This window comes from Simochromis diagramma, unplaced genomic scaffold (assembly GCF_900408965.1).
Source record: "Simochromis diagramma unplaced genomic scaffold, fSimDia1.1 OVJJ01000596.1, whole genome shotgun sequence".
Lineage (NCBI taxonomy): Eukaryota > Metazoa > Chordata > Actinopteri > Cichliformes > Cichlidae > Simochromis > Simochromis diagramma.
The window spans coordinates 10,341,064-10,362,082 of NW_024387245.1; the positions used below are offsets into that span (position 1 = coordinate 10,341,064).

General features: G+C 42.8%; 1 protein-coding gene across 1 annotated transcript; it reads right to left on the bottom strand.

The window, feature by feature from the left end:
* Positions 1–19: 19 nt before the first annotated feature.
* On the bottom strand, positions 20–6,495 carry pax8 (paired box 8). The gene is made up of 10 exons (XM_040001008.1): positions 6,155–6,495; positions 5,826–6,023; positions 5,516–5,592; positions 5,211–5,336; positions 4,230–4,405; positions 4,030–4,150; positions 3,544–3,798; positions 3,231–3,332; positions 1,980–2,069; positions 20–1,227 (listed from the first exon to the last, which is right to left on the bottom strand). The coding sequence occupies exons 1-10, from the start codon at positions 6,289–6,291 to the stop codon at positions 1,157–1,159; spliced, it is 1,353 nt and encodes a 450-aa protein (XP_039856942.1). The 5' UTR covers positions 6,292–6,495; the 3' UTR covers positions 20–1,156.
* Positions 6,496–21,019: the final 14,524 nt, after the last annotated feature.

Here is a 21,019-nt window from a genome sequence, read left to right on the forward strand (position 1 = left end):
TGTTGTTTTTTTTTGGGGGGGGGGGGGGTCAGCTCACCGAAGTCGCGTCAACGATGACGTCACCAATAATAATAATAATAATAATAATAATAATAATAATAACCGATTTAACGTATCACAATTTCCCTGCTATATTGAGCTCTGGAGAATTGAGAAAGCAAACAGGGAAAAGCACATAAATTTGTCATGCTTTAATTAAAATAATTCTTTAGAAATTCATTATGTACATCTGCAATAATATTAATAACAGTATAAGAAAAAATAGTCACAGTTTTTACCAAACATCAGAACATCAGCATGACAACAAACTCAATTTAACTGAAGCAAAAACAAACGTATTTCAAGCCTTGTTGGTTTTTAGTGGCCAAATCATCATCACCCCCTCCCCTCTTAGTGAAACTGCATCACTTCCCCCATAAAGTAATTCTTCATTTACATTATGTACATATTGCTGGACAGATATGTAATTGTCTTTGAGGGGCGTATGGAGGCTTTTCTTCTGTAACTGTGATTTTTTTCCCCCCAACAGTAAAATCAGAATTTACAGTAACAAAAAATAAAATAATAATAATCACAAACTGAATTTGCAGGCAAGCATACAAGTAGATTGAGAATAGAAATTGATTCGTGGTGATAGGATAGGATTCAGTTTTTTCCCTCTTCTTAAAAACAAAGAAAACAAATAAAGGTTGTAAACAAAGCAGGCATAGTTCAGTACAAAGAAGTTGCATATCCCTTATTCACTGGATCAGTGGAGTCAAGTTGCAGATGTGCCAGGAAAAGAAAAGAAGAAGAAAGAAAACAGTCTTTGGCCGAAACAGCGCTGAATAGATTCATACTGAAAATATGCTCCCGTGGAGTCTGTGGAAACAAGCCCTGGAGGAGGTCGTGGTTAGCAATGTGTAAACGTGCATGAGTCACAGCTACCCTGGGAAACGGTGTCTGTGACTGCAAATAAATACAGGAGCAGGCTTAGGATGACCGTGAGAGGACGAGAAGGAGAGAAAAAATGTGTTGCTGGGTCATCAGTAGAAGTCTCGAGTTCACTTCCAGTTTAGAGCTGCGTGTCTCGGTCCACATCAGATCAGCTGATGGTAAGGTCTCCAGTCTTTACCGTGGCGTGGAGGCCCATCAGGACTGAGGCGAGCAGCGAGGACTAGAGGTGGTCGTAGGCGGCTGCAGATGGCGGGCCCGTGCGGGAGGCCGAGCTGTAGTAATAGGGCGAGCCTGCGGGGGGAGACACAGATGGAGCTGGATGATGCTGGTGGTCACAGCTTTGACTCTGAGTGCTTTGAGGCTGAAGGCCCATCGCGACCTGCACGTAATGAGGGACCCGGAAACCCTAAAAGCATGAGTGATGCTGGGGTATGTTTCTAACAAGGTGCAGTGCAGAAAATCAGCCATCAAACCTCCACCTCTGTGTCAATTAATAAAATTTGGTGATGAGATGAGAATACAAAGCGAGTTTCTCCAGCAATCAGACTACAAGATGCCTGCCTGCACTCCACAAAACTGCAGTAACAATACAACAATACTGCATACACTGCTGTCTTTGAGGTAAAAATGAATACATTTCAAGCTACTGTACATTTCAGTGTCGAGAAATGGAAATGTTAAAGGTTTAGATGACTTTTTGCTCATTAGTTAATGAAAAGTTGTTTTACCAGTTGTCTGATGTTATATTGTTTTGTCTGCAGCCCAGATGTGGCTTTTAATACAGCAAAATTTTTACCAAGATAAATGAATATGTTAAAGAAAGGTAGGGGGGTCAAAAAGTGCATTAGGTGTCACGTGCGCGCCACTTCCTGGTAGGCTGTCTATTAAATTCTAGTCAGAGTGAAATGTTTCTGAATCATAAGGTCAGAGAGAAAATTCTCGTGAACTGTTTGTGAATTCTGGAGAGGCTCCGCAGGGGACACGTTCGCCGCCTTAGTAACAAATATTCACGGGGTTAGAGTTACATGTGCTCGGTTACTCACCCAGCAAGCTGGAGTTGGTGAACCTCCAGGCTTCGCTGTACGAGGTGTAGGGCGAGTGGCTGTAGGACTGACCCGAGTAGTCTGCACCTGCTGCAGAGAAGGAAAAGAACATTTTAAAAATAAAGTTGAGCAAACAATCCAAACGCTCCGAGCTGAAACACGCGAGGAGATGTTTTTTATTAAAATGCAAAGCTGGAGCATTGCAAGGAGCTCGGCAGGTTGTTTGTCTGAGTGCCAGCATCTGTTCAGCCTTAGCTCATAATTCACCGACAGTTAGTGCGGCCTGTAAACCATTAATCTGTGGTGCAGGTGGATGGCTGAGGGTAAAATCCCTTGGCCCAGTGGTGCGTGCACACAGCTAGCCTTTACGCCCTCTTTCTCCAGCGCTTAGGCCCCTTCCATCGGTCAGCCTCTGCCCTCTGAAATGCCCTCCTCCTCTCTCCATCCTGCACTTCCTGTCTGGCAACTCCTCTTTCTTTCATTTTTCTTTTCTTCTTCTTCTTCTTTTTTTTAAACATTCCAATATCTAATTGGTAATTATGTTGGCTGGAATGAATCCCTGAGCTCCCCACCTCCTCCTCCTTTTCTGCTCCCCCCCCCCCTTACTCGGTAATTGTGTATCAACGCTTCCTCACAGCGAGCCCACCAGAAAAAATAATAAATCAGACCCTCTCATTTCGCGCTTCGGAGGGCAGACTTCAAATAAAAAAAAAAATAAAAAAAGGCAGATCGCACACATACATGCACACACACACACACACTCTCTCTCTCTCTATGCTCACATGCAGGCATCTTGACACACACACACACACACACACACACACACACACACACACACACACACACCCTGTAAAAAAAACAAAAAAAAACAACAAAAAAACCTTCTACTCTTCCCAGCTTTACGCCCCATCCACCCACAACCATAGCATCTCCCTCCTGGGCCCCCTGGTTCCCATGGCGATGTGTGGTCAGAGGTGTCTGGGTGAGGGGGTGTGGGCAGCAGGGTGGAACCCCAGCCAGTTCCCTGTACCCCTCCCCATCGGGCTCACGTGCACCCCTGCGCTCGTTCACCCTGGCAAGACTACTCATTAACTCAGCCCGTCTCCTGGTTAATCTACAAGCCGCCATCCTGCCCTGCTCCTTCTTTCTGTTTCCTTTCCTTCCTCCTCTTTCTCTCTCTTTCTTTCTACTTGTCTTTCCATTTTTCCATTTTTAAAACAAAAAACGTATTCCTTCAGGTCAGCTCCTTACCTGCTACCATTCCCGTGATTGCAGAGGAAGAGTATCCCGTCTGAGCAGGGGAGGGGATGTGAGGTGGGTAGCCAGGGAGGGTGGAGCTCACCATGTCGCGCCCTGAAAGCACACAAAAAAGCCGCACATCTTTAACACCGAGGTGGATGTTTAGATTGGTGTTTTGTGCTGGACAAACGTGTAAGATGCAAAGACTGAATTGAAGCTGAAACGATAGGATCAGTTTATCATTTAACTTTCTGCAGCATTCAAATGCCGAAAAATAAACGAATGAGCAAAAAGTAAACAGAGATGAGATGGATGGCTGCGTTACCTGAGATGACAGACTGACTGCTGAATTGCCCGTACACTGGTGCATGATGGGAGAATGAGTTGAAGGCGTTGGGGAAATGGTTGGAACTGCTGCTGCTGCCGCTGCAGCTGCTGCCGCTGACAGAAATGGGTTTCTGCAGCGCCTGCAGCTCCACAAAAGCCAGGTTACAGGCTGCCATGTTTGGGGAGGGGGTTGTGCTGGTCACTTCTGGGGACATTTCCTGTTTTAGACAAAGTGGCAGGGTCTGTACGGGCTCTGAGGTGGCGAGAGCCAGTGTGCAGCGCGTGGGTAAGGAAATAAAAAAACAAAACAAAGCAAAAACAAATGGTGAACATGGGTGGAAGTGAAAAAAGAAAAAACACGCAGGACTAAAAGAACTGTGTGAAATGCCAAAACTGAACAAAGAGTGAGCGGCAGCATGTGGAGGGTTCTGGGCCCTGTGGTTAATGGAGGTCAAAGAGCATAATTCAGCATTAAGAGTCTCACCGGTCACCATGGTGTAGCTCTGGTGTGCCGACAGATTTCGTCCAATGGCAGAGCTGGATGATGAGAGGCTGGTCTTGGCTTCGTCTAGGCTACCGTTGATGAGGGACAGCGGGTACAGAGTCTGAGGATGATAAAGGCTGCTGTTACAAGTGCACAAGTAAAAAAATGAAAGGAGGATTTTCAGTCCAAACAGTAGGTACCTGCTCGGTTTTGCTGTTTGCTGCTGCTCCGAAGGAATCCGGAGGATAGTGATGACGATCGAAGCCGCAGTCCAGATGTTGCGAGGCTGTGGGGAAGTGATCCACTCTCATCTGTTTCCTCGGGATGCCTCCGCTGCCCTGAGAGTCCACGCTGTGCCGACAGCTCTCCTGATCACCTGTGAGAGGCAACGAGGAGGATAGAGGAGGAGGAAAGCTTAATGTTAAACTGGCAAACAGTAATTTTATCTTGAAGGTCTTTAAATGTCCTCTGAGAAGATTTTGGCCCCTTCAATTATTTGAAAACTAAAGAGCTAAAGAGCTTGTCCCCTTGGCACAGTTCCTAAGTGGCTCTAATCTTAATTAACTGGTTTGTAGTTCTTTGTGGCCATCTGCGTCCCTCAGAGCTCCATCCCAAGTCTGCGCTCTCTTACTACTTCTTTGAATTTATTAGAAAACACAACATTAAAAAAACTAAAGCAGGCTATAAATCACCGCTAACAAATGATTACACTGATATCAACGACTTGATTGCGTGCGTCCCTGAAAGACGTCAGCTTTTTAGTTATTGGAGGAAAAACTGAGATCTGTCTAAATGCTGAAGAACAGGACAGAAGCTGCTGTGTCACAGTGATTGGTGTTAAGCGTGCCCTGTCGTGCACAGGACCTTGCAAACCTTAATAAAGTAAAGCTGAATTTCCGTTCGAGGGACAACTTTTGGCCTGTTTTACCCTTGCAACAGGAAAGTGTTCTTACAGGAAACAAGGTCAGATTAATGATTAAATAAAGCAGCTGGGAGAGCCATACTTGTTTTCATCTTTAAAAGTTTTAGAGTGCATGCCTGCAGAAGACCTAGAAACAAGTTTTTCCAGCCATATTTGCCTTTGTTTTCTCAGTATTGTTAAGGATAGTGGGCAGTAACCCAGTCTTTCTTATGAATAAGCTTCAGATTGCGGTGTTTTGTTTGCTAGATTGATTTCTTACTGTCATCGTGGCTCCTTTTCCCTTCGCCGTTGGGTTGAGGAATACCCAGCAAGCCACTGATGGAGTAAGTTGAACCCAGAGAGTCCGACTGCGGGGATTCTGGAGGGGTGACCGCAGAACTGGGGACTGAGAGCGAGAGAAAGAGAGAACAACAAAGACAGATCTGAGACAACAATACTGCGCAGCTCTTTGCTGCTGATGTGACGAGAGCCCCGAGTTTAATCTTGCAGAGCAATGTATTTAATCCTAATCCTTTCCCGCATCCCTTGTTGTCGTGCATGTGTTCATAAATGGTGCAGACTTACTCAAAGTTTGCCCTGGACTCAGGCCTTTTCCATCCAGAGGAAGGTTAAACGGCTGCTGGACCTTCGTTCGGATTATTCTGGAACAAAAACAACAATTTTTAATGGATTAAAGCATTCCCACTAATTATACCACACACACACACACACACACACACACACACACACACACACACACACACAAAGGCAAAACAAAGGCAGCACACTCAGTCTCAGCCATTCAGCTCAGCCGAACTCAGCCAGTCACAGCTAAATGCTGCTTAACCACCTGAACCCCGGCTTACACGATTTCATTCATAATTCAGTTTGGCACCTGTTAATGGAGCTCACGCTGGGCACTGTGTCACTGTCACACACTCCCTCCGCCAGCAGCCGGTCTCTGATTTCCCAGGCAAACATGGTGGGATTCTGCCTCTTGTACTCAGCGATCTTCTCCACAACCTTAGGAGTGGCCACTTTGGGCTTGGAGCCGCCAATCACACCGGGCTTGATGCTGCCTGTCTCATAGTAGCTGGAAGGGAAAGATGATTTTGTAAGTGGAAAGTTTAGACAGGACATAAAAGTACTCCTGATGATTACTCAACCTCTCAGCTCTCGAGACTCTCATTAACAGGAACAATTAACAGGAAGTTGAGGACTCACCGTCCCAGGATCTTGCTGACGCAGCCGTGGCTGACTCGAAGCTGCCGGGAGATGTCACAAGGCCGAACCCCCTGATGGGCCATGTCCACAATGCGTTGCCGGATCACCTCCGGAAGCGGGCGTCCATTAACAAACATTCCACCTAGTTGGTTAAGACCCCCATGACCTGGGGGAGGAGGGGGGATGAACACTTATAAATGTCATGGAACTCACGTGCACCTGTCTGCACACACACACACACATGCATGTTGATTCAATCACACCTGCTGATTCACACATCATTTATCCAGGTTAACTCCATAAAAGCTGTTTGCATGGAAAGAAATGATCTAAAAGTTCACACACACAGATTTTACAGAGTCATACCAGAACTTTACTCAGTGTTTTAATCTATTTATATTTTATTTAAAATATAACATAAAAATAATTAAAAGAAATAAAAAAAATACTAATGATTAAATGTTAGTGCTATATTTTGCAGAATCGGGCATATTTAATTTATCTAAAGTAAACAGAATTTATCCCTAAAGCAAGACTGATGTTTTAGATTTAGATAATAAACAAGATGGCAGTGAGTCGTGGAGGTTAGTGAGACCTTTTGATACTTGGATGTGGTTAGCGTCCGTCTTTTCTGGAAGCTTTTTGTGTGTTTAAAAGTTTTATAAATAGGAAAAAAAGCTGATATTGATCAAAACTTCAGTTATTTTGGGTGTGAAATTGCTTTTGTGTTTAACACTGGCAACAAACAGAAATGCGCATTCTGGAAAAACTAATGGTTCTTTGATGATCCCACTGGCTAATCGCCTCCTTATAAATAACACCTTCAGGCTTTTCTCCTCACAGTTCCCATTTATAGGCCGCTAATTTGAGGCTCAGTTGGCTTCAGTGACAGTGACTAATGTTATTTTACATTTCAGGAGAACATGTCACTCAGTGAAGGGGCGAGGTGGTGGTGGTGGTGGTGGTGGGGGGGGGGGGTAACATTTTAAACTGTGAAGTTCAAGTAAAAAAAAGAAAAAAATCGGATTGTCTATACTCAGTTTTTATTATTTTATGCGTTTCCAGCCTGTTTTTGAGAAGCATCTGTTCACATGAATTATTAAAGTTTAATATCTGTTCTCTGGCACATATAAAAAAATATGTATATGTATTTTTTACACTACAGAAATGTGACTGGTGTTCTACAATAACGTGATTTTTTTTTCATTTTTAATGCACATGAAGCTGATTTTCTGCGCGCATTTACTACAAATTAGGCACAAAGTGCTCCCCTGCTTCGCCCCGGCATATCCTCCATGTCTTCTCTAAAGGCTTGCACGGTGGTGACTCTGCAAGAACACCATTGCTTTTAATTTAACCCCATTGAGTCGCTCGTTTCTCTCAGCCTTTTCTCTTTTTTCCCCCAGCTTTCATTTCCACATCAAACAGCGGCCGGACGAGGCCGAGGCATGGAGGGAGGGCAGCCTCTATTAACGCTGCCAGCCGAGTGTGGAAAAAAATCTCCCTGCCAAGCTTCATCAACCTGCAGGATATTAAAGCGGAGCGGCCCCGAGGCGGACAGGGGGGTAGTGCGTGAACGCGCACGGCGCACTGACACCACGCACACACAGAAAAACAAAGCATGGGTTAATAGATAGATAGATAGATAGATAGATAGATAGATAGATAGATAGATAGATAGATAGATAGATAGATAGATAGATAGATAGATAGATAGATAGATAGATAGATAGATAGTCCACGGTCTTCATAGAAGAACACATCTCAGTATTTACCTCTCCCGGTGTTACTGGACATATCCCTGAGTTTGTGCTTGTTGCTCCACCAGCTGAACGTGACGCTCTCCTCCTCCACGCCGACCCGGTTAAAGTGTGTTTATACTCCTACCCCTGCCTGGTCTGGCATGAGTGTTCTCCCACCGACTTCGAGCTGCAGGACATCAAGGTGTTTGTGAAACTGGCTGCTGGTCATATCTGTGCGGCCTCTGAACTCCTACTAAACAAACGTTTCCTCCCTGCGCGTTCATCTCACACCGTTAGGTCTACCTGTGGCCCACCTGCTTGTGCTGGTGGGCTACGGTGTGATGATTGAACAGTCTGCAGGAGATTTAGGCCATAATCTTTATGGCATTATAAAGATTGTATTTGATTTGTCTTATTATAGCGATGATTTGTTTATTATAGCGATACATTTATGTATATTCAGTCAGTACCGAATGAAAGCCGAGGTAAACATCATGGCAGCAGTCTCTACGAGACATGGAGCTGAAATGACAGGACTTCACGTTGGATGTGTTAAAGTGAGAGGCCAGCTAGAGAGATGAAAAATAATAATGTGTTATCATTTCTCGGTTTAAGGACACGCGGGTCTGTATAATGATTAGATCCATTGTAGACGCGGTGGCTGGTAGTTGTTTTTGGCTGTGTGTGTGTGTGTGTGTGTGTGTGTGTGTGTGTGTGTGTGTGTGTGTGTGTGTGTGTGTGTGTGTGTGTCTTGTCTACAGGCTTCATCTGTTCAGCTGCTGTACACTGAAGGACTTTTCAGCTCTGGGAAATTCTCACGAAAATGAGCAAAAACATCAAGTGGTAATTTATGAGTAACGAGGGAAGAAAAAAAAGAAACGATATGACGCCCGTCCTAAAAAAGCAGGTAAGCAGAAGTGGATCAAAAGTCAATAAAGCCGCTGCTGGTCTCTCTAAATGTTCAAAATGTTGTCATGACCTGCTGGGAGGCAGTTTTAAATGACGGACAGGACACCTGGACGGCCTGATTCAGTTCAGTTTACCTGCAATAACTTTAACATCGCAGGTACTAATAATCCATACAGCGCATGCCCAGGTCTAATTTACCTGATACTAATTCATTTATTATTAACTGAAACACACTTTTAATCTCGCTGAACAAACCAGTGACAGTTATCTACTTTTTTCATCTTTTTTGGTAAGTACTTACTTTATTTGACTTTATTTGACTTATTTTTGTTAGCAATTAGAAACATGTAATATTTTGAAACCTGAAACATGTGTGATAGTCTTAAAAAATAATCGAACTTCTAGATGATTATTAATAATGGAAATTGGAGGTAGCTGGTGAAGAAAAATTTAAAAGCATTTAAACTAATATGACATGACTCTAATGTAAAATTAACTCAAGTGTGTTTTATTTAATTTACTTCGATCAGGCCAAATAAAGAGCCGGTACACAGAGATGATCCACAGCGGGCTAACTTTTACGTTTGGACGTGAATGTATCATGACTAAAACTGTGCAATTATTAATTTAATAAGCTGCCCGCTGTTATCGATCGCTTGTATTAACGACGGTTATAAATGTTCAGTGGAAAACGTGATTTCCAGCAGAAATTGAAGGCCTCGCTGTTTTGCTCACAATTCCAAATTTAGCATAAAAACAAGACAGTTTGCGTTAATGAATGTATCATTGACTGTGATGGGGGTGCTTTTTATTTTAGGAGGAACAATTTATTTATTTATTTTAAGAAATCAATGCACTTTGGAAAATTAATAAGAATTATTCATCTGTTTTTGCGCGAGGACCCGTGCCTATAAGGTCACTCGAATTATGTCACTTAAAGACACAAAACAGACCCACTCTTTGTTTTTTTCTGCGCACATTTTTCAACTTTAATTAAATTCTTTAGATAACGTCTCGTTAAAAAGCGTTTAACCCTGAGCTCTGTCTCGCAGCATTTTGCCCGGTGATTTCTCTCCGTGTTGTCAGGATTGTCTAACGTTCTCATTCAGACATGACAGATCACACAGAAAACATGTTCACTTTAGAAGAGGGCTTACCTTTCCACGCAGGAGCTCGAAATAACAGCAATAATCATAAAAAATGTTCCACAGCAAATATTCTGATATTATCCAAACGATCTCTGGTGGTGCGCGTCCGAGCCGCGTTGGAGGAGGATGGACCGCTGTTGTGCTGCGTTGTGTTGCGTCGTGTGTGCGCAGTCGGCACTGACTCGGGATTTATCCAGCAGGGCTGCGCAGAGGATGGAGCACTGCAGCCATTGGACGAGGAGGATGGAGGAGGTGTGTTTTGGGTTGGTTTTTGGTTTTTTTTTTTTTGAGGAGGAGAGGGGAAAAAGTGGGACAGGATGACTGACCGCGGGCTCTGATGGCATCACACCCCCTGAGTGACTGTACGGAAACACTTGTCAGGAGGCGGCTTGTTTCTATTCACCTCCAGCGACAGCCCGCTTTGATTAGATGGTGAACCGGCGTGTGACACCGGGCCCGACTTCCACACGATTTGCTGCGATGCCTCCCTGACAGGCGACTCTGGAGGATCCCACTGAGTCCCACTGAAAAATGTTTTGCAAAACTTTTTTTTTTTTTTTTTTTAACTGAACAAAGAGCAGAAAATGAAAGGTGGAAAATACTCTCAGGTCAGCAGGAGAGACTCTTATGTCCAAATTAAATTGGGGGAAACAAATTAATCTTCGCAACCAACGAGGAATCACGTTATTTTTAATAAATATAGTTTAACCAAAAAATAAAAGTAATAACAATTCAAATAATTAGTCTTTACCAAAATAAAATACATAGATAATAAATAAAAACACGAAAATTAAATAAACCTCTGGTCCTATAATCTTTTTGTTGTACTTCCTCTATATCTTATTTTTAAATGTTCTCTTCCTTCATATTTAACAACAAAAATTAGCCTGCATGTCTTTAAAAAACGATACAAGGTAAACCCTTTTACTGGTTGCATACAGCATTAGAATAAAAACAAAAAAACAACTAAATATGACGAGAAAAAATAAAAAGTTTTTGGCTCACACAGGAGACAGAGGGGCTTCTGAAATAAGCTGCAAGACACTAAAGGTTTTTTTTGCATTTGAGCTTTTTCCAGCTTTTATGTAAAGAACGCATCCGTGCTTCAGTGTGTCCACGTAGTGGTTTTGTGTAGTTGAAAAAAAAAGAAGTAGTTCTTGGTTTGACTTTCTGCACCGTACTTGCAGCAGGCCCCTGCGTGTGCGTGATGTGACAGCAGGGTGTCAGGATCCCGGTGAGTTTAAGACGCTGTTAAACGTTGTTCTCATGAGCCTGTAAAACAAACACAACACCTCTAATAACAGACACCAATGGCACCGTGTCGTCTGTCTCAAATTCAAGTGGCTTTACTCGGACATATGGACTTAAAAGAATACGATCTGGGAAAGAAAGAAAGAAAGAAAGAAAGAATCAACTTTGCGCTCTGGAAATCGTTCATTCGTCGTCTTTGAAAAGCTCTGCCACTGCACATGGTCAGGTCAGAGCCGTTGCTGGACAAAGGGTCGAGTGTTTTAAAATAAACACAAACGCCAGCACATTAAAGGAATCGTAGTATTAGCTGGAAGCAGAAACAGTCCTCTGTAAAGTGATCGGAGCGCAGAGAAAATGACAAGTGCCTGAAGGGAGAGGTGGCAGAGAAGAGAGGGAGAGAGGGACAGAGAGGTTACCGAGAGTTTAACAAGGGATTAAAACTCAACGATTGGTATCTATCGCGATCATACTTTGAATTAAAATAGCCTTTAATTATACGACTCCATTTGCCAAGGGGCGAAATTCATACACGCCCCAAAATCCACCGGCTTCTCCGAACGCAGGAAGACCGACAAGAAGAAGTTACTGTTAAATATGTCAAAAGTTTCTTAACCTTATTTTTTCCCCAGCTGGAGAATGTCAAAGTTGAGGCTGTAAGATATCATTAAAAAGCATAAAAACACAAAAAGGTTTGCGTTTTATTTGAAAACATAAATTACTGAAAAACACAAATTCGCACGGAAGATGTAAGAGGAGAGAAATGAATGCCATGGTCCAAGATTTACAATCCAAATGTTTTCTCTTAAATTATAAATTCAGTTTGAATTATTGCGCATTTAGGTGTAAAAATATTATAGAAAAAATAGAATATACTTTATTGTACAAGAAGAAGATTTGGCTTTACTTTATAAACAGCTCATCAAAAGGTTGTATTTGTGTAATTAACGTACTAAATCCAGTCTGTTTACAAGATAAAACAAGATCACTGCTAAAACTCTATTTACACGCAGACTGGCGCATTAGGCTGGATTTACTGTGTTCATTTTGAATAAGTGTTATAACTGCAAGGCTATCCAAATACAATCCTCGCCAGACAAGATGTGCACTTGTATGAATTTCACATCACTCCTCATATATCCCCAAAGTGAACAAATGTTAAATCGTTCCTCATAAAGACTCGCTAAAGGCTTGTTGGCAGACTTTTAAGCCACTCTCTGCTTCCTCGTTCAGTTTTCATGTCTTTGGAACTCATCGTTTTTCCTCTTGATTGCTCTGCCGGCCAATTTAGAAAAAGTGCACTTATTTACCCTGAGCGATAACTGTGGGAAGTCTCTGAAACGTGCAGAAAATGTTCAGTGGGACACACGCAAGGGGGGGAGAAACTCAAGAGCAGCTCGGTCCGTTTGGGTTAAAAATTAAAAGGCGCACTCAGGACAAAAGAAAAATTCCACTTATAGGACTATTTTATTTTTCTGTGTGTGTGTGTCGTGTTTGTTGTGTATCTCCGGACTGATTTCCCCGAGCAAAGTGTGTGTCCCTGTAAGAAACCTGGTGACCTGCGGCTACAGGTGGCAACAAAAGTTGGGGGTAAAAGGTCAGTCAGAGCGAGCATTTCCGACTCCAGAGATAGGAAACCATCCTCAACTATCCTCTTTATATTTCCTTTATATCCTAGAGTTTGTGAAGAAAATTGGACCTGGAAACGATCTCCAGGTTATTCAGGTGATAAACCTGGTCTCAAAGCTAAAATATGTCATGAAAAGGAGGGTGGGTGGGTAGCACGGGATAAATCAGGTGTGCAAGGAGCCGCCGAACGCCAAGGACGCACAGTCCGCCTGGGCACGAGCTCAATTTCGTCATTTCATCAAAACACACACGCACGCACGCGCACACACAACAAAGTTTCCACAAATATTTAACAGCTCAGACTCTCTCACTCAGATTAAGCAGAAGTGTGCGGGTGTCCGTCTCATTGTGCACGCGCCGAGAAATCGCCTTCTGTGCTTCTGCGCGCTCCCGTAAAGATAAATGGGAGAGGAAGAAAAAAAAAAACCATCCACTTAATGACAACTTTAATAAATCTAAGCCCGGTGGGCGCTTGTCTCTTTGTGGTCAGCGAGTCGAGATGAGCCACATAATTAGGCCATAATAGCTGGAGAAACATCTCAGTATTGATGATCCCATTAGGGCAACGATTTTAGCGCACAACTTCTAAAACATACATTTTCTATCCTAATCTTATCTACAAGGGGCTTCTCACACTGATAAACGCGTGAGGAAAATATAACTGCTGCTTACATATGAAGTATTTCTGTTATAATGAATGTTTATTCACTCAAATTCGGACTTGATGGCTTATTCTGTTAAGCTGAAGCTCCTCAGGTGTGTCACTGGGGCCATGAGAGGGTTCATAGAAGTACACATTCATTGGGGGGAGTTTGATTCACACTTTGCCCACAAAGCTCCAGACATGTGAACCTTAGTGATCTACAGTGTAGCCTATATGTTACCATATGGCATCCAGACATGTTTAGGTGTCAAGCCTTCCTTCCTTGCTGTTACTCTCGTGATACATGTGTTGCCAGCAGCTTTTCAGTGCCTCCTCTCTCTCTCTCCAACCAGCCTTTACCATCTGTTGTAGCTCCCCTCCATTCTGTCCCTTCATCTTTTTCTTCCCATCTTCCTGTGTTTTGTGCACTGTCCACCCTCCCTCCAGCTTTGTCTGTCTTAGTTCATCCCTGTCCATTGTTCTCCCTTGTTCCTCCCCATTTCCGCTTTGCTGTTACCCTCTGACCTCACCCCCTTCCACCCTGCTGACCCCCTCCATCACCACCACCGCCACCGCCATCACCCCACACAACTTGGGACCCCAAATCTTCTTGTTCTTCTCTTCACTGATTCCCCTTTTAAGTTTCTTTCGGAGGGCTAATAACTGTTGCCAGCAAGCTCCACACAAAATCCCAGCATGATTGCTATTGTGAGACGTACAATGGCGTGCTGGCAGTAATAGCCATTAGCAGCAGAGGGGCTTGGCTCGGACGTAATGTTGAGCTGTGTTTAGCCCACATGCAACTTGGACCGGTGGTCAGATAGGAACTTTCACTTTCATGACCGATCACCATCAAGTTTTTAATTTCCTCTGAGTCTTTTTCGCCAGTATTTTTCTTTCTTCCCCCCCTAAAACAACATAAAAGTGGAGGAACTTATTAAAACGTGCAGTTATTTCCTTAATAATTTACACAAAGCAGGAGGGTGGGTGATACAGGCCACAAACTGACAACAGCACTCTCTGGGTAAAAGAAGGAGACTTTGATCAGAGCAGCTGGTGGACCTTGTCTTCATACCTGTCACTCAGAAGAGATTACCAAGGAGATGTGCATCACAAAGCTTGCAATTGGAAGCAACAGTTGAAGGGGTGTAGAGCCGAGTGTCCTCAGGGGAACTCAGGTGCTCTCCTTGCAAGAAAAAAAGAGTGAGACCGCAGAGCTGATCGTAAGTAAAGTAAAAGAGCCTCATTATCCTCGGAGTGGTATGTAGCCATAATGCAGAAAATATCAAAGAATGTGAAGCAAATGAAAAGTCAAGAAAAACAGAGCACTTTGTGTCATCCTCTGGATTAGTGCCTTATTACTTCCTGCTTCTGATGAACTTGCTGAAGAGACGTGACAACAGGAACACAGCACATTGGGGTCACTTAAGAGAAGAACTTATGCTGTGCAAAACTGCCAAGGAGAAAAAGTTAGTTTCCTAGTTTCCTTTTTAACCCAATAGTATCGCTGTGAAGTGTCCTTGGAGAGTGATTTTATAGCTCCAGTTAAGTTGCTAGGTTTCTACAAATACAACCTGCCTGTCACGAATGAATTACAAAGGAGTGTTATACGGGATGTTTAAGGTTACCATTTGTGTGTGGATTTGAAGCAGACACGATGTTGCCTCTCAGCATGAATTGTATTAACGTTGGCGATCTGCTCTCCACATTCGTGCAGCACCGTCCATCACGGTGTCAGTTTCAGATTCTTCCAGCCTCAGCTGAGTTTCATGTTCATGGCTGATTAGGAAATGCTAGCATGTTACCAAGCTAAACTAAAAATGATGCACATGGTGAACAGGATCGTAGCTGTATACTGTGAGCATGCCTTAGACTCATGGATGCTGCGCGTAAGAGCAGCTGCACAGGGTATCTGGACAAGCCTAGTCATCCTGGTTTTGTTAAACTGGAACTTAAACATATCTGGATAGCCAGCTTGGTCGTCAAGGATCATTTGTATTAATTATGACATTAAGGGCTGTGCATATTTTCACCAGTAACAAAATGTGCTCAGAAGAAAACCTAAAAGCAATGTTTACTAGGGTACAAAAAAAAAAATGCTGAACAGGACAAAATTGCACCTATCTGTCACCAAAGCAAACACTTCCTTTATTATATACAATTTCATGGGCAAATTTAATTAAAAAAAAATAAAAGTTTACCTCTCTACTGTTATCCTAAAGGGAAAACTGATGTTTTTTTAAATAGGCTGTAAACATAATTATGTTTTCATTTAGCATGGGAGTCCATAGGGACTTGGATTTGTAGCCAACCTCAAGCAATCACTGCAGAAACATTTAAATACTCACTAATTTAATGAGTCACAAATGTTTTAAATCCCTTTTGTCCATCGAGATGTGGCACAGGAATGATTCAATTCAATTCAATTCAATTCAATTCAATTAATATAGTGCCAGTTCACAACAATAGTCACCACAAGGCGCTTTATATTGTAAAGTAAAGACCCTACAGTAATAGCAAGAAACCCAACAATCACATGACACCCAGTGACCAAGCACTTGGCAACAGTAGGAAGGAAAAACTCTGTTTTAACAGGAAGCAGGCTCCCACTGGTTGGTCTGTGTTGGGAGTGATAAAGGACAAAGGACACTGTAGAGTACACATAACACCAAACCACCTCACCTAAAAAGAAGTAGATCCATATATAATTTGTGACATTATTTAGCAATTTAGCTGCTTTGCTACTTTAGGTCGGCTGATTATGCCTTATAAGTTTGGCATATTGAACAGAGCGTGAGCAGCTAAAATAAGAGGTTTAAGTGTGCTGTCAGTGCAGGCAGACAGAAATCCCACGCAGCATGATGGCTTAATGGTAAACAGGTTCAGCAGGACATAAAAATTACTGTAGACATGGGGCAAAGTGGGATATCCATCCTGCAGTATCCTGGCATCTCTGATTTTGGTATATTACCTGTTGTCAGCTGCCAATAAAGTGAAAGAAAAGTGAATGTCATAATACTAACAGGCATTAAGAGAGACAGACTGTGTGCCTGTAGATTTACAGCGGCGATGTCCAACTGATGCGTTGTGTTTGACTATTATGAATAGCCCAGGGTAATAGCAATGTAATTAGGCCTTTACTGTCGTGTAATTCTCTGTCAAGCACACTGTCGATATCTTGGTTGATGAGGTTGAAAGTGAGATTGGAATCCAGTGACCCGGGCCAGCTGCTGTAATAACGGTGCACGCGCACACATGCACGCACACATGCACGTACACGCACACCCATACACGGCGCTTGTAATGCAGTGTTGATGCTGTGATATTTGCTTTTGTCCCTGTGTTGATCTAAGCTGACATTATGCTGTATGGCAATGATCGCTGTTTGTCTGAGTGTTACATTTGTCATCTGTGGGAGGGCAAACGAGGGATCAGGGGGACTGGAGAGCCAAGTGAGGGGGAACTTGGGGAGGAGGGGGGACTTGGTAGGTGTACGAGGGTGGGGGAAACAGAGGGAAGGATATGAGGGTGGGACAGCGGCGGTGCGTGAGCTTATCTTTTGTGTGTCAGTTGCGGATCTGCTGGTGTGGAAGCGGATCTTTTCCCTCAGTGACTCTATTAATTTACCTCATTTATCTTAACCACCTCCCCCTCCCCCCAATAAATACTGGAGACCTCAGAGTGCGCGCGTGAGAGTGTGTGCGTGCATGAAAAACCCTACATCTGGATATGTGTGTGTGTGTGATGGAATAAAACCACAGCAGCTCCCCTTTCTATTCCCAGAGGACAAATCCGTGGCGGAAAAACTCATTTTCCTGCAAATAGTTTGTCAGCCAAGCTAGGAGGAGTGATAAATTATCACAGACGTTAGGTGAAGGAGGACGACAGGAAGAGGGAAGCCCCCTCTCTCTCTCTTTCTCTCTCTCTCGTCTCTCTCTTTTATCCAAACAGCTACTTCCTCTATTTCATCCCATCATTTCTATTTACCTCTGATTTCCCTCATGCTGCATCTCAGCTCTGATTACAACAGGATGCATGCCTTTCATGTTCATATATACACACTCGATCATGAACACAAACAAACACACATAGCTTTCCAGTCCAAGTTGGAATTGGGAAAATGTGGCTGCCCCTACAACTCAAGTGTGACTCCCCATTCCAAATGATAAATTGATGGCCAGAAAAATGGATTTGTTTTCAACTGGTAACACATCAAAGAAATAATAATTCTGTGTGGGGGAGAGTGGCGGGATGATGAATGGGGGTGGACAGCTGGATCACAGTAGAGCAATGGAGTGAGTGAAAGCGAGGGAGAGGGAGAGAGAGAAGAGAAACAGAGAGATGAAGTGGCACGGTGTGAGTAAGAAAGTGCAAAATCAACAAGCAAAAAAAGAAAAGGTTTTATATGTTTTGTAATAAGCTAACTTTGTGACATGAGATCATTTGACCTAGACAGCACACCCATATCTGAATACTGGACACTTCATATCAGGATTGTGCCGCTAACAGGCTTCAGTCTCCTCCTGGGAACAATTCCCAAGAAAAATGCATTCTCTGTCAAAAGTGTATTAGCGGGGCTGCTCACTGATGTTGTGAGAGAAGTTTGTCTCTCAGTCACAGCTCTGATTCATCCCACAGGTGCTGGATGAAAAGGTGGGTGGGGGCGACTCTCTACCTGACTTTGCAGTGTAGGAGTTCTCAAAATGCTGCCAAAAATTGGATGATAACAACATATCACATCGAGGTCTCTGATTATTATTGTATGTTGTACTAAATAAACACCCCCTCAAAAAATATAGCAAAAAATTAGTTCAGCTTAGATGTCCTTTTGCCTTCAGAGCTGCCTTAATTCTTATTGCAGAGATTCAACATGTTGCTGGAAACATTTTTCTGAGATTTTGGTCCATATTGTCACACAGCTACTGCAGATTTGCCAGTTTCACATACATGATGTGAAGCTCCTGTTCCACCACATCTTCTCTATGATCTTCACTGGAAGCAGCAATCAGAAGATGGGTACACTGTGGTCATCAAGGGATGAACATGGTCGGCAGGTACACTGTGGCGGATCCCCAGTTGGTACTAAGAGGCCCCATGTGTGCCTAGAAAATATCCCAGCCCGAACTTCTCATATAAACCAGGATGGATCCGTGTTTTGATGTTTTATATGCTAAATTTTGTTCCTACCACCTGAATGTCACTGCAGACTCATCAGACCAGGCAATGTCTTTTTAATCTTCTGTAGCATCTGTGTGAATTTCAGCCTCAGTTTCCTGTTCTTAACTAACAGGCTCAGCAGTCAGTGTGGTCTTCTGCTGCTGTAGTAATGAGTGGTTACTTGAGCTGTGTGCCTTCCTATCAGCTCGAAGCAGTCTGGTCTTTCCTCTGACCTCTGGTATCATCAAGGCATTTTCACCCAGAGAACTGCCGCTCACTGGATATGTTCTCTTTTTCAGACTGAACCTGGGAGATGTTTGCATGGGGAAATCCCAGTGGATCAACAGTTTGTGAACCACTCAGACCAGCTTGTCTGGCATCAACCACGATCCAAGGTTTAAATTCACTTAAAGTGTGAGTTTCTCCATTCAGTTTGAACTACAGCGTGTCATCCTGACCATGTCTGCGTGGAATAGCTGGTGTGCCATTGGCTGATTAAATGTTTGAGATAGCAAGCAGTTAAACAGGTGTACCTAATGAAGTGGCCAGTGACTGTAATTGAGTTCAATTTAAAATTACATTTTTAAAAATAAATAAATAAAATAAATCACATATTTTTTGAAAACATGCTGAATGTTTTGCACAGTAATCTCGTGACTGGTTAACTCAGAGAAAACTACAGAAAAGTGTCCGTAGTCTTGACAATCACGTTTTTCTCTTAAAAACATCATTAAAGTTTTAACATTTCTCACCAGCTCTTTTACAAACAGCATTTTCACAGCTTCTAAGATTTAAACTTTGAAAACTTTCATTGGATATTTGTTTTAACTTCATTTCTCATCACTGTCACTAGTGTAACTATTGTAATTCTTTCCCATAAACTACAATTTAAGTCATCTCTGAGTAAAACTCACAGCAGCCAGCGTTTGAATGAGCTGACGCTTATTTTTTAAGACAGTGTGCACAGACGTTATTCTTTCTTATCCTGGGTAATTCAAAAAAGGGGCCTGCTGCATCTGCTGTCGCGCTTCTACTACATGCTCTCACATGAGGTTTTGTTTCTACAACTATGAAAACAACATTATCTCTATCGCTATCTCTTGCTCCCTTTTCATCTGATCACATGTAGTGACACTTTTACAGGGCTTGGTGAGTAATTACTGAAGCCACAGTGACAAAGAAAAGCAAAATAAATTCTCTGACAACCAAATAAAAGGAAAAAAGCTGAACTCAAGTTGAAATATAACTCCCAGAAACTACAAAATAATTTAATAAATAAAGTGAAACTTAACCACAACCACCAAAGAAAAATGTTTTTCTATAACTACCTCACATTTTGTAGATACCTACTGTATGTTAGATTAAGCACATACAAAATGTTTGGCTCCTAAACTTAGCAAACAATAAATTATGTTGCTCTTGGATTATATCCGGTGGCTTTGCGTGCCCTTTGATGGTTCTTCACATGTAGCTTTGTTGTTTTAAATCTCTGACCTCCCCCTCCACCGCCAAGCCAACGACACACATCTAAATTTTTGCGGGTTTTCATTGAAAACTACAGAAGATATAAAAATTCTCATAAATTAACTGTAAATGTCTACTTGCTTGTAAAAAGTTCATCATTTTATCTTAAAGGTGACTTTGGTGACTACTGCTGACCCCTGTTATCTAGACATCTGAGCAAAGCTCCAAATGCCACAGATGTCTGCAGGATCAACATACAAAGATGTTAAATCTGCAATCCTCAACTAAAGCTACTTCCAACATATATACATCGAGCACCTATATCGTAATAAACCGATGTAAATATCAGCAGATGGAAAACACCAGTTTAAATACTAAAAAATCCTCTTTATTCCTGTTTCTTGCACTCCTCCACAGCGGCAGGCCTTCCCACTCAGGTAGTCATCTGGCTCAGGTAATAACATAAGTGCTGAAATGAGATCATCATAATCATCATTTTCTTTATTGCCTCAGATCCCAGCAGAGGATCATCATAGCGAGAGCCAGAAATAACACAATTACGTCCATATATTCTCGCAGTTTTCAAGCAGTTATTTGGACTGTCGGCGCTCTCGGTGGATCATTAAATGTATCGAGGTGTTCTTCCCACTCGTTTACTCACTTCCCCTCCAGCTTCCTAAAGCTGTTCCTGTACAATGTCTGTTTTCATCTCGCTCATTTTTTTTTTCCCCAGCCATATCTTATTTTTATTCTTTTTATCACCCTCCCTCCACACGCTCTCTTCCTCTCCCTTCGTGGTGATTGATGGAGTTAGGCAACAGTACACAGAGCAACGTGTGGCCAACAGTCCAAGACAGCCTGCGTGAGAGGGAAAGAGAGAGGCTGGTGAGGAGGAGGAGAAGGAGGAGGAGGGGGGTGGGGATTA